At 41.9% G+C, this 14372-nt stretch overlaps 1 protein-coding gene across 1 annotated transcript in view; it reads right to left on the bottom strand.

The window, feature by feature from the left end:
- auh (AU RNA binding protein/enoyl-CoA hydratase) overlaps positions 1 to 5862 on the bottom strand; it is a 212380-nt gene extending 206518 nt beyond the window's left edge. Inside the window, exon 1 of the mRNA XM_055632868.1 lies at positions 5566 to 5862. Within this exon, the coding sequence (XP_055488843.1) occupies positions 5566 to 5797 (232 nt within the window). The 5' untranslated portion in view covers positions 5798 to 5862. The remainder of the gene's footprint in view (positions 1 to 5565) is intronic.
- Positions 5863 to 14372: the final 8510 nt, after the last annotated feature.

Raw genomic sequence — 14372 nt, 5'->3', positions numbered from 1 at the left:
GTTCTTTCATGATTAACGGGAAAGATCGGGAGACGGACAAGTCACTCGCAAAAATGACAGAATTGCCGAGTACCGTGGGAACTCTTTTTACTCTACCCCCGTTATATCGTGTGATATTGTGCTAGACCACGACCACTCCACTCTGGCTACATCTTGCGTCAAGTCGCCCTGTGAAAACTAGCCATTATTTGGAAACTACCTGGGATAGAAAACAAGATACTATCCTTCATCAATTGCTCCAATAAAGGAACTAACTGGCTTCTTTGCTCTTCATTTACATGCTTTAGAACTGAATTTTATTTGAGAGACAGAAGATCTAACTCTGTATTTCTGGAGAAAAGTCAAATAATTTTCACTGAAAGAGACATAAATGTGATCCACGTTTAATGGCGAGAAAACATGTAAACACTGCAAAATAAAAATTTGTGGTTTATTATTATTCCATGCTGTATCTCTAAACATAACTAAACTAAACATTATATGTGATAAGGCAATTTGTTTTAAATTGCCTTCAAAAACTAACTTCCAAAGTGCGGGCACCAAATATTTATATTATGGAATGAAAACATAACAGTCAAGCTGATAAAAATTTTGCTCCAACAATCTAAGTATCATTGTTTTGGAGAAAGGCTATGTTTGGAAAGAATATTGTGGAAAATTGGTATGTCAGAGAGGATTCAGGGGGTATGGAGAGAAGGCAGGTACAGGATACTGAGTTGGATGATCAGCCATGATCATATTGAATGGCGGTGCAGGCACGAAGGGCCGAATGGCCTACTCCTACATCTATTTTCTATGTTCTATGTATGAATATATATTACTAAGTCTGATCTTGACCATTTCCTGTTGTTCTGTATACTGATTTTAGAAAAAACACTGCCACTTATGGCTGTGATTTTTGGCCATCTTACTCAGAGTCCCCCTCCGCTGCGCAGGACAGGGGGATTTTTCCCATCGATTAAAAATATAAGAGTTATTAGTGTTTTAAAAATGTTGAGATTCGCTCTCCTGAAGGCCACGCCCTTCTGGAGGGACTATAAAACCCAGAAGTGTTGAGTGCCTCAGTCAGTCTCTGAAAGATGGGGAAGCGAGAGGGTCACGTCTCTCAGTCTGAGCTGTGAATAACACTGAACACATGTCTACTAAACTGTGAGTGCCTTTGATGTGGTTTGAAAATATAATTTGGAAATGCTAAAGCTGTGTTGCCTTTGGTTTGGAAATGCTAAAGCTGTGTTGCCTTTGGATTGGAAATGCTAAAGCTTTGTTGCCTTTGGTTTGGAAATGCTAAAGCTGTGTTGCCTTTGATTTGGAAATGCTAAAGCTGTGTTGCCTAATTAAAGTTGCCTTGCCTAATTAAAATTGCCTTCTATATAATTAAAAGTCTAATCTTGACCACTTCCTGTTTGCGCTTTATATTGATTTTAGAAAAAAACGCTACCACGCACGTCTGTGATTTTTTGGCCACCTTACCCAGTCCCCCTCCGCTCATCAGGTGCTGAGGATTTTTCCCATCGATTAAAAATAAAAGTGTTATTAGTGCTCAAAAAATGTTGATTCTCGCTCCTGTCAATCACACCATGAAGGCCATGCCCCTTGAGGGGGACTATAAAACCCAGAAGTGTGGGCGTGGCTCAGTCTCTGCAAGATGGAGGAGGGAGAGGTCACGACTCGCTGTCTTTAGTGGTTTTGCACCCTCCTTCAAATGGTATGAAACTGCACTTGAATTTGGTGGCCTTATACCCTGCTTAAAATAGAATTTCAAGGATTAGCCGTGAGTCAACTACCAGCCCACCAGCCATGAGTGAGTGAGTTGCCAGCACAACAGGCTTGATTGACTGAGACGCCTGCCCAAGAATCCATTTGGCGCACAATTTGCATACTAGCCCTCTGGAAACCAGTCCCTTCAGCCCACAACACCCATACTAGCGCTCCAGAAAGCCCCCCCCCCACTGGCCACCAATATTAGAATTGGTGGAGAGGTGGAATATTGCGTTGAATGACCAGCCCTCCTGTGTGATGCTGGAACCCAACGGGTCCCACTTAGTCTAGTAATTAATTAAAATTCTCATCTTGACCACTTCCTGTTTGCACTGTGCTTTGATTTTAGAAAAAACGCTACCACATATGACTGTGATTTTTTGGCCATCTTACTCAGTCCTCCTCCGCTGCGCAGGCCCCGAGGATTTTTCCCATCAATGAAAAATAAAAGACTTATTAGTGTTTAAAAAATCTTGAGATTCTCTCTCCTGTCAATCACCGCCATGAAAGCCACGCCCCTTCCAGTGGGAGAGGGATGGACTATAAAACCCGGAAGTGTGGGCGTGGCTCATTCTGTCTGCAGGATGGCGAGGGAGAGGTCACGGCTCTCTGCCTGAGCTGGGAAAGTCAAGTCAAGTTTATTTGTCACATACACATACAAGATGTGCAATGAAAGTGGCAATGCCTGTGTATTTCTGCAAACAACTACAGAACAGAATAGAACAGAATCAGCATTTACATATTAGAAAAAAATCAGCAATTTTAAAAAGACACAACACAACAGTAAATTGGTGCAGTAAATTAGTCCCTGGTGAGATAAGGGTTTACAGTCCTAATGGCTTGTGGGAAGAAACTCCGTCTCATCCTCCGTCTCATCCTCTTTTTTCACAGCATGACAGCGGAGGCATTTGCCTGACCATAGCAGCTGGAACAGTCCGTTGCTAGGGTGGTAGGGGTCCTTCATTATGTTGCTGGATCTGTACCTCCTGGTGTACAGGTCCTACAGGGGGGCGAGTGTAGTTCCCATAGTGCATTTGGCCGAATGCACTATTCTCAGCAGAGCCTTCCTGTCCTGGGTAGAGCAGTTCCCAAACCAGATTGTGATGTTGCTGGACAAGATGCTTTCTACAACCCCCGAGTAGAAGCATTGAAGGATCCTCAGAGAGACTCTGAATTTCCTCAGCTGCCTGAGGTGGTAAAGGCGCTGCCTTGCCTTACTCACCAGTGCAGCAGAGTGTGATGTCCATGTCAGATCCTCTGTGATGTGGACTCCCAGACATTTAAAGCATCTCACCCAGTCCACAGTAGCCCCATTTATCTCCAGTGGCGCATTCGTCCACGGATGTTGTGCCCTTCTAAAGTCCACAATCAGCTCCTTAGTTTTTATGACATTCAAGAGGAGGCTGTTGTCCTGACACCAGAGTGCCAGATCAACAACCTCTTCCCCGTAGGCCTTCTCATTGTAATCAGAGATCAGGCCCACCACCACAGTGTAATCAGCAAACTTGATTATAGAGTTGGAGCTGAACCTGGCCACACAGTCACGTGTGTGTAGAGGGAGTACAGTAGGGGGCTGAGGACGCAACCCTGGGGGGATCCTGTGTTCAGGGTGAGGGTGTCCGATGTATTTCCTCCCATCTTAACTACCTGGGGCCTGGCAGTGAGAAAGTCCAGGACCCAGGCACACAGGGGAGTGTTAAGCCCCAGTTCCAGCAGCTTCTCAGCAAGTCTGGTGGGGACTATCATATTGAAGGCTGAACTGGTCAATGAACAGCATCCTCACATAGTCCCCCTTCTGGCTGTCAAGTTGAGAGAGAGCAGTTTGTAGAACCTGGGAAACCGCATCGTCCATGGATCTGTTTGGACGGTTTACAAACTGTAGCGGGTCCATGTTGCGAGGAAGGAAGGCGCAGATGTGGTTCTTGACCAGCCTCTCAAAGCATTTCATGACTACCAAGGTGAGGGCCACCGGACGGTAGTCATTCAAACAAGCTGGAGAGGCATTCTTTGGTACAGGTACAATGATGGAACTTTTGAAGTAGGCAGGGGCCACGGACTCGGCCAGGGAGAGGTTGAATATTGTGGTGAGCACTGAAGCCAGCTGAGTAGCACAAGACTTAAGTACTCGTCCAGACATACTATCTGCGCCTACAGCTTTCCTCGTGTTTGCACGTGTCAGACCTCTCCTCACATCGTGCTCGGACAATGAGAATGTGTGCACATCCCCAGCGGAGTACATCACTCCAGCCTCACTAGCCAGCACGCTGGCAGTGTTGTCGTTAGCCAGCAAGCTAGGGGTGATGTTGCCAGTCTCGAATTGTGCATAGAAAGAGTTCAGGTCATCAGCCAGGGAGGTGCCGGCAGCTCCGGTTGAGGGGGGACTGCTCCGGTAGTTAGTTATAGTCCGTAGCCCCTGCCAAAGGCATCTGGTGTCCTGCTGCTCCATCTGCGACTCCATCCTGTTCCTGTACCTCCTTTTTGCGTCCTTCACCGCCCTTCGCAGTCGGTAGGACTATACCTTGTATTCGTCCATATTTCCGGATGCCAGGCCAGAGTTTTAAGCAGCATGGCGAGCATTCAAGGCAATGCAAATGGACCTGTCCACCCATGGTTTTTGATTAGGAAAGATGCTTAACTTACTGTGGGGACGATGTTAACGGCTATTGTTGCAATGAAGCCCGTGACTGCTTCCGCAAACTCACTGAAACTTGCTTGGAACATATTTGTCGACATCGGTCAGTGCATTCTGTAGCATGACCTCTGACTGGTCGGATGATCAGCCATGATCATATTGAATGACGGTGCAGGCTCGAAGGGCCAAATGGCCTACTCCTGCACCTATTTTCTATGTTTCTATGTTTGGCCTGCCCTGTGCTTGAAAGTACAATGGCAATGGAAATGAAGTGAAAATGCAATGAGCTGTTTGGCTTGAGCCTGCCTTGTGCTTGAAACTGTAATGGCAATGGAAGTGAAATGAAAATGCAATGAGCTATTTGGCCTGCCCTGTGCTTGAAACTGCAATGCAATTGGAAATTAAATTAAATGAGTTGTTTGGCCTGCCTGAAACCACTAATTTCGGCCCACAAGGCCGAGAAACCAGGTCCTTTTGCCCAAAATGCCCGTATTACCCCAGGAGGAGCATTTTGGCCAAAAGGCCCGTGCCAGGCCAGGAAAAGTCCAGAAAAAGTGCCTTTCACTGAGATGTCACTCAGATTTATTTTTAAGAGCCCCTTCGGCCCATCAGCCCCGTGCTAGCCCAGGCAGGTGTGTGTGTGTGTGTGTATGTGTGTGTGTGTGTGTGTGTGTGTGTGTGTGTGTGTGTACACACACACACACACACTGAACTTTTCTTTCTCATTTATTATATTGTTTGTAGTGTACTATGTTTACATATTCTGTTGGGCTGCTGCAAATAAGAATTTAATTATTGTATCTAGGACGCATGACATTAAAACACTCTTGCCTCTTGACTATTTAAATTCAAGGGTAAAATAAAGTAAACCATAGAAGTAGAAAGTAACAAATTAGGGGGAAAATACAAACTGATGTAACAAAGTAGAAAATCCACTGCAACTCTTCGACACAAATATACGGATTTCAGCTAAATAAAAACCATGAAATCCGCGCTCAAGGGCAACCTTGGATTCTGATCTACCACAGAGCAATAAGGTCAAATCCAAATTAGAGTAGGCTGGGTGCCTGCTACTCGCAACCATGTACTTGTTCTCCTCCTATCCTTCCTTGCTATCTCTCCCTCCCCATCCCCAGCAGTTGGTGTGAACCAAAGATTGGTGTGAACCAACGTACCTGCCGACTCCACCTCCAGGTAATGCACTCCCAGCTCGGATTCCGTTGCGCTTTCACTGTAACATCTCCCGACAGGCGGCCCCGCTGCCTCACGCTTCCCGCCTCGGCTCCCAAACGCAGCGAAGCCGCTCCCGGCTGCCGAGCTGCACCTCCCCGGGCTGGCAGTAACCAGAGCGCCGGCAACCCGTTGCCACAGGGCTAGCGGCCTGCAGACAAGTGTCAGCGCCGCCATAGTAACCGGGCCTCAACTCTGACCCGGGCGCCAGAGGCCATCCGACCTTCCTTGCCACACTCCCCAGAAGCCTCTGCGCTACGGCTGCAGATTGGCTGGTGTGCAACTCAAGAGGTGCAAGAGCTGAGGCCACCTTGGAATCGTTTACATTTGTTTTGTAGGTGTGCATATTCCAAATTAAACGTTTATTACTTAAAATAATCTAGCAATATATTTTAATCTTGTTTGAAAAGCTGTACATAGCTTATGGCAGTGGAAGCAAACATCATCACTGAAAACAAATGATACAATCCATCAATGCAAAACTTGTACCTCGCCACTGGATAAAAAGAGTTATAAAATAATGCCATTTATTTTGTAACATAAGGAAATGTATGCTTATGACAAGATGGGTTCACCAAATTAATTTATGGGAATAGGAGTTGTACCATGAAGAAATACAAAACTAGAAATACCATTTGGTCTATAAACTCTCGAGTTAAAAATAAAACAAACACACAAAATTATTAGGATTTTTATTGGGTGGATGCAGGAATTATGTTTTCAATGACAAGGGTAACAAGGGCCAGGAGTAAATGAAAGTTTGATGTTGGGGGCAAGTTCTTTTTTACACTGAGAGTGATAGGTGCCTGGAACTTGGTGCCACTGGTACTTCTGAAAGCCCATGCAAATCGCAGCATTGAAGAGGCTTTCAGATAGCTATAGGGACATACAGTGCCCTCCATAATGTTTGGGACAAAGACCCATCATTTATTTATTTGCCTCTGTACTCCACAATTTGAGATTTGCAATAGAAAAAAAATCACATGTAGTTAAAGTATCATATTTTAATAAAGGCCATTTTTATACATTTTGGTTTGACCATGTAGAAATTACAGCAATGTTTAAACATAGTCCCCCCATTTCACAGCACCATAATGTTTGGGACACAGCCATGTAATGTAAATGAAAGTAGTCATGTTTAGTATTTTGTTGCATATCCTTTGCATGCAATGACTGCTTGAAGTCTGCGATTCATGGAAATCACCAGTTGCTGGGTGTCTTCTCTGGTGATGATCTGCCAGGCCTGTATTGCAGCCATTTTTAGCTTATGCTTGTTTTGGGGGCTAGTCCCCTTCAGTTTTCTCTTCAGCACATAAAAGACATACTCAATTGGCTTCAGATCGGGTGATTGACTTGGCCACTCAAGAATTTACAATTTTTAGCGGTGAAAAGCTCCTTTGGTGCTTTAGCAGTATGTTTGGGATCATTGTCTGGCTGCCACAGAAGGTAGTTGAGGCCAGTTCATTGGCTATATTTAAGAGGAAGTTAGATGTGGCCCTTATGGCTAAAGGGATCAGGGGTTATGGAGAGAAGGCAGGTACAGGATACTGAGTTGGATGATCAACCATGATCATATTGAATGGCGGTGCAGGCTCGAAGGGCCGAATGGCCTACTCCTGCACCTATTTTCTATGTTCTATGTAGAATGAACTGCCAGCCAATAGGTTTTGAGGCAATTGTTTGAACTTGAGCAGATAGGATGTGTCTATACACTTCAGAATTCATTATGCTACCACCATCAGCTGTTGTATCATCAATGAAGATAAATGAGCCAGTACCTTCAGCAGCCATACATGCCCAGGCCATAAGACCCCCACCACTGTGTTTCACAGATGAGGTGTATGCTTTGGATCTTGCACAGTTCCTTCTCTCCTCCATACTTTGCTCTTGCCATCACTCTGATATAACTTAATCTTCATCTCATCTGTCCACAAGACCGTTTTCCAGAACTGTGGTTGCTCTTTTAAGTACTTCTTGGCAAACTGTAACCTGGCCATCCTATTTTTGCGGCTAACCAGTGGTTTGCATCTTGCAGTGTAGCCTCTGTATTTCTGTTCATGAAGTCTTCTGTGGTCAATGCTCATTGACAAATCCACACCTGACTCCTGAAGAGTATTTCTGATCTGTCAGACAGGTGTTTGGCGATATTTCTTTATTATAGAGCAAATTCTTCTGTCATCAGCTGTGGAGGTCTTCCTTGGCCTACCAGTCCTTTGCAATTAGTAAGCTCACATGTGCTCTCTTTCTTCTTAATGATGTTCCAAGCAGTTGATTGTGGTAAGCCTAAGGCTGATGTCTCTACAGTTTTATTCTTGTTTTTCACTCATAATGTCTTCTTTGACTTTCATTGGCACAACTTTGTCATGTTGATAATCAACAATAACAGTTTCCAAAGATGATGGAAAGACTAGGTGCTGAGATCTCTCTTTACACCTGCATTAAGGAGGCAATTAAACACGTCTGAGCTATTACAAACACCTATGAAGCCATGTGTCCCAAATATAATGGTGCCCTAAAATGGGGGAACTATGTGTAAACACTGCTATAATTTCGACATGGTGAAACCAAAATGTATAAAAATTGCCTTTATTAAAATCTGACAATGTGCACTTTAACCACGTGATTTTTTCTATTACAAATCTCAAAATGTGGAATACAGAGGCAAATAAATAAATGATGGGTCTTTGTCCAAACATAATGGAAGGCACTGTAGATCAAGTACCGGCAGAAAGGATTAGTTTAATTTGGCATGTTCAGCACAGAATTGTGGGCCATGCGTGGGGGGACTGCCGTGAGGATACCCAGAAAATAATCAGGTATACAGCATACAGCAATACCCAGAAAATAATCAGACATTGATAACAGTTTCTTCCCAGCTGTTATCAGACAACTGAATCATCTAACCACAACCAGAGAGCAGTGCTGAACTACTATCTACCTCTTTGATGACCCTTGGACTCTCCTTGATCGGACTTTGCTGTCTTTACCTTGCACTAAATGGTATTCCCTTATCGTGTATCTATACACTGTAAATGGCTCGATTGAAATCATATATTCTCTTTCTGCTGACTGGATAGCACGCAACAAAAGGTTTTCGCTGTTCCTCGGTACACGTGTCAATAAACTAAACTGATTTGTGGCATATATCATTCATACCTCAAACTGCTGGGCAACACTGCAACAATCCTATTGACATTTAACTAGGCTTACCATTACTGAGTTGTCCACTAAAAATGTACCAGAGATTATGATTCACCAGAAATCAACAGAGCAAGCTTTTAAATACAGTGGCTGCACGAGCAGGTTAGAGGCTGGGGGTCCTGTAATGAGTAACACTTCCTGACATTCCGCAGCCATTCCACCAGCTACAAGCTCGACATTGATGAGTGTACTCCAGCAACATTAAAAAAAACTCAATATCTTCCAGGAAATGGGGTATTAATGGCAGTATTTCGGGTAGATTTTCTTTCTGGAGGAGGACGTGCTGAGCTCAATGAACAGGGTTGTTGCCTCTGTTTCTCTCACTATGTCGGAAAGATTTTATATGAATTTAACGGGTAACTTTGAGGGGCAAAGGGTAGTGGGTGTATGGAATGAGCTGTCGGAGGAAGTTGGCGAGGCAGGGATTATTGCAATGTTAAAGAAGCAATGAGACTAGCGTAGATGGGACACGCTGGTTGGTGTGGGCAAGTTGGGCCAAAGGGCCTGTTTGCACATTGTGTGACTATGATTCGATGCGCTGCCTGGCCCACTGAGTGATTCCAGAATTATCATTGTTCTTCTCACGTTGCCTGTAGGTGCCTTTTTCTGCTTTTCCGTCTTCGGACAGTTCTGAGGTAAGGTCATCTAGTTTTTCCTCTCTCCATAGATTTTGCCTAACCCATTGAGCTTTTCAAACATTCTCTTTTACCAGCTATTGTACCCAAAATCACAAGTTTCCAGCATTGCTTTTCTTTGGTTCTGTCACACCCTCAACATGCATTTCCCACAAATAGATTAGATTTGGATTCAGATTCAGATTAGTTTATTATAGAATACATCAGGGGACAATGAATTTCCTTGTTGGCATAGAGCTCTTAGAGAAATGGTGCATGGTTATGATAAATATTACAAATACAACAAATGCAGAACAACAGAATGGTGCAAAGACTGAGTACAAACAAAAATTAAAATGCAATAACAGAATAACCAAATGAGGTGGAAGATGAAGGCCTCACGGTTGCCATTAACAAGCTTTCACCAATCGTTTTCAGCCAACCTCAATTTGAATTTAGCTTTATCTTAGTCCTCACCCTGTCATTCCTTTTTTTATCTCTCCCCTCCCATTTCTTTGCAAATCAAATCATGCCTTTTCCCTAATATTTCCTGCTTTGGCAAAGGGTAATTGACCTGAAATATTCATTTTGTCTCTCTCACTTGCTTAGTTTGAGTACATATTTGGAATTAAAATATTATTCCTTTCACGATGTATGGACATTGTTGGCAAGAATGGCATTCATTGCCTGGTCCTGCTGATTGGTTCATTTTTGGCGATTTCATGGGGGAGATTTACTGTATGACAGATGTCACGCAACTTAATGGTAAATGAACTATGTATCAAATCTTTACTGAAATAATGGTCATGCTAATAATTCAGTCTGATTCCTGATAACACTTACTATACATCATTTACAAAAATTACTTGAATGATCAATAGATTGTACACCAACTTTCCGCTACCTTTGTTGGACGTCAAGGACATAATGGAGGTTAGACCATTTGCACAACAGACAATTTGTGATCTAAATTATAGATTCTAAATCGTAAATCTTCTGGACATTTGTTCCAATTTCGCTCATTTATTTCCTATGTCAACTAAAGTGCTGTTCTCTAATTAAAGTGTTTATTTAATATTTATTAAAGTGTATATCCCGAAGTCTCATATCAACTGGAGATCTTTAAGCACAAATATAAATCCAGTTAATATTTGACTAAGTGGGAACCATTGGGTCCCATGTTCACACGGGAGGGCTGGTCCCCCGAAGCAATAATCCACCTCTCCACCAATTCCAACATTGGTGGCCAGTGGGAGGTGGGAGGGGGGGGGGGGGGGGGGGGGGGGGGGGAGTTCTGGAGCGCTGGTATGGGGTGTTGCTGGCTACAGGGATGACTGGTCTCAAGAGGATATTATGGATATTGTGGGCCAAATGGACTTTTTGGTTGGCAGCTCTGTCCCTCAAGCCTGATGTGCTGGCAGCTCACTCACAGCTGGTGGGCTGGTAGTTGACTCATGATGAAATTCCATTTCAAGCAGAGTGCAAGACCACCAAATTCAAATCCATTTTCCTACCATTTCAAGCAGGGTGCAAGGCCACAAAATGCAAGTGCAGTTTCATACCACTTCAAGCAGGGTGCAAGGCCACCAAATTCAAAGTGCAGTTTCATACCATTTCATGCAGGGTGCAAGGCCACCACATTCAAATGCTGTTTCATACCATTTCAAGCAGGATGAAACCACCATAAAACCACACAAAACACCACACTCACAGTTCAGTAGACATTCAGTGTGTTCAGTTGATTCACAGCTCAGACAGAGTCATGACCTCTACCTCCCCCATCATGCAGAGACCGAGTCACACCCACCCTTCCGGGTTTTATAATCCCTCCCCCTCCCACTGGAAAAGGTGTGCCCTTCATGGCGTGAATGACAGGACAGAGATTCTCAACATTTTTTTAAACATTAATAACACTTTTATTTTTCATTGATGGGAAGAATCCTCCGCACTTGATGAGCGAAGGGGGACTGAGTAAGATGGCCAAAAATCACAGCCGTAAGTGGTAGCGTTTTATCTAAAATCAATATAGTGCAACCAGGAAGTTGTCAAGTTTAGACAAACACCATTTGCATTGTCTTTCACTTCAACCCAAAATCCCCAAGCATCCACCTGCAGTGCCTTTTCACTTCAACCCAAAACCCCCAAGCAACCATTTGCAGTGCCTTTTTAATTCAACCCAAAACTCCCAAGCAACCATTTGCAGTGCCTTTTTACTTCAATCCAAACCTCCCAAACAACCATTTGCAGTGCCTTTTTACTTCAACCCAAACCCCTCAAACAACCATTTGCAATGCCTTTTTACTTCAATCCAAAACCCCAAACAACCATTTGCAGTGCCTTTTTACTTCAACCCAAAACCGTCAAACAACCATTTGCAGTGCCTTTTTACTTCAACCCAAAACCCCCAAACAACCATCTGCAATGCCTTTTACTTCAACCCAAAACCCCCAAACAACTATTTGCAGTGCCTTTTTACTTCAACCCAACCATATTTTCATTTTCAAACCACATTAATGGCACTCAAAGTTCAGTAGACATGTGTTCAGTGTTATTCAGAGAGACGTGACCCTCTTGCTTCCTCCATCTTGCAGAGACTGAGTGAGGCACACCACTTCTGAGTTTTATGGTTCCCCCCCTTCCACCAGCAGGGGCAGCAGAGAGAATAGTGAAAAAATTTAAAACATTAATATCTCTCTGATTCTTCATCGATGGGAAAAATCCTCTGGCGGAGGGGCGCTCTGAGTGAGGTGGCCAAAAATGACAGCCATAAGTGGCGGCGTTCTATCGGAAATCACATCACAGCGAGTCAAAAGCAGTCAAGATTATGCATAAACAAGCAAAAAGGCCAGTTGACCAGTATTTCATTTAAACATTTTTTTACAAATTATCTATTAAAGTTTATGTGCAGTCACAACCAGGTCTGGAAATATGTAAAATGTTATGGTGATTATTTTATGGTTTTCTAATCATGATCTTTCTTAAATTATTGTTGTGTAACTGTGTGTATATAATTATAGCCTGTATATTTATATCTTGCACAATTAATGAAAAATAAATAATTAGCATTAAAAAAATCAAACAATAGTCTATCTGGAACATATTGGAAACCACCAAAGGGATTGATGCTAAGGTGCTGGCATAAAATTACTTTAATTAAACATGCAAATACATTCACCAGGCCAGACAGTATCTGCAGATAAAGAAACAGAGGTAATGCATCGTCAAAGACTTCCCGTCAGAATTGGGAAAGGGAAATAATTTAGTAATTTTAAAGTTAAGAGAGATTGGGAAAAGGATATATAGTACAAGGGATTATCTCAAATATCTCTGATAGGGTGAAGTTAGGTCGCTATGGGGAAAAAAACTTTGATGAAATATCCCTGCAAGTGCACCTGCAATTCCCTCTGTCTTCCAACAATGTCCTAGGATACAGTTAGTCAGACCCCAGCAATTTATCATGTATCACATATCACATCATGAAGATACATTTCAGAATTTGTACTAAATGTAAGATTCATTTTTACTATCACTAGTCCACAACTGTATTCGATAATATGAGGTTCAGCAAGGCTTCTGTAGCTTTTAAAAAGGATATAAAGTCCCTATGGAAACAAGTTCATACACTCATGGCAAGAGCATCTTACAAGGTACTAACTTCATAGAAAGGAATTACAATGTAGACTAATTAAAAAACAATATTCACTAAAAAGTACTTCAATTGATATATTTCATAACCCTTAAATGTTTCCATAAAGTGATTAATTTTAATATCTATTAATGCATCTTATTCATACATAGCCGTTGGCACCTGCTCTTATTCTGTTTAGTAAGTGCAGTCCGGAACAGCCATTTTATAATTAATGTTCAAGCAGGTTTCTTGTTTATACAAATGAGTCTGCCAAAAGTTGTAAGCAATTGATTATCTTTATGTTTATTGTTAGGAATGGACCCCTGCCACTTAACATGGGAAACAGTGTAGGATTATGTTTACTAAGTAGAGGTTTCCTTCAGAGGATAATCTGCATTAAGGGTAACTGCTATGTTGGAGGATTGCCGATTAAATAACATGAGTTCTCTATTAAAATGTCATTATAATTTATTCTGGTCGTACTATGAAAGAGGAAGTTGAATGTAGGAGTGGATTCATGTTCAGTACGCTCGGCAATAACAGCCCTCAATTCCTTGGGCAACGATTAAACGATTATCAAAGAATAAAAAGTCCAATGCTGCAGATATTGATATAGAAATTGTATGTTTTATTTGAGCTTGTTTTGCCTAGAGATCAAGTATACAACACTTTATTTTAAACAGTCAATTAATCTAATAAAGCCTCTTGTTTGAAAACATTGTGGAATGTATCATTGAGAATCTTGCTGCTTTCAAGTACAAAATGTTGGCATTTGCTGCATGAATATAGAGATATTTCTAAACAAAATTATAAATTTCAGAATGTATTTCAAGATGTTCATGGATTTTGTTTTGAGCTTTATACAATTCAGTATTTAGAAATTGGTCTTATCCTCGCCACAATGCTTCTTTTGTTCAATGCAGTGTAACTTATAACTTTATTTGTTGGAATTTTTGGGAATTTAATAAATCTTAACTCCCAAGAAAGCATTTGATGGATCTAAATAGATATTAAAATTGTTACTCAGTTTCACGATATACATCAATTAAATTATGATTCTTTTGATGAGGAATGTGTAAAAATAATTTCTTCAAATAACAGTATTTTCTAAGTGTGGTACTGGAATATTCTGAGGAATTCCTTATTTGTTGCAAAAATGTTTCAGTGTTGATTTAATACTCCACCGGTTATATAAATATTTGTAGTGAGAGCGTTAAAATTCTAAGTTCTAATTTTAGGATATGTACTTATTAAATTCCAAATGGAATTTTTGTATTTGTTTTCACATCATGGCCAAAGTATTTATTCT

The sequence above is a fragment of the Leucoraja erinacea genome, chromosome 3 (assembly GCF_028641065.1).
Source record: "Leucoraja erinacea ecotype New England chromosome 3, Leri_hhj_1, whole genome shotgun sequence".
Taxonomy (NCBI): domain Eukaryota; kingdom Metazoa; phylum Chordata; class Chondrichthyes; order Rajiformes; family Rajidae; genus Leucoraja; species Leucoraja erinaceus.
Note: the sequence above shows the minus strand (reverse complement) of the source record. Positions and strands in the feature narration are given on the sequence as shown.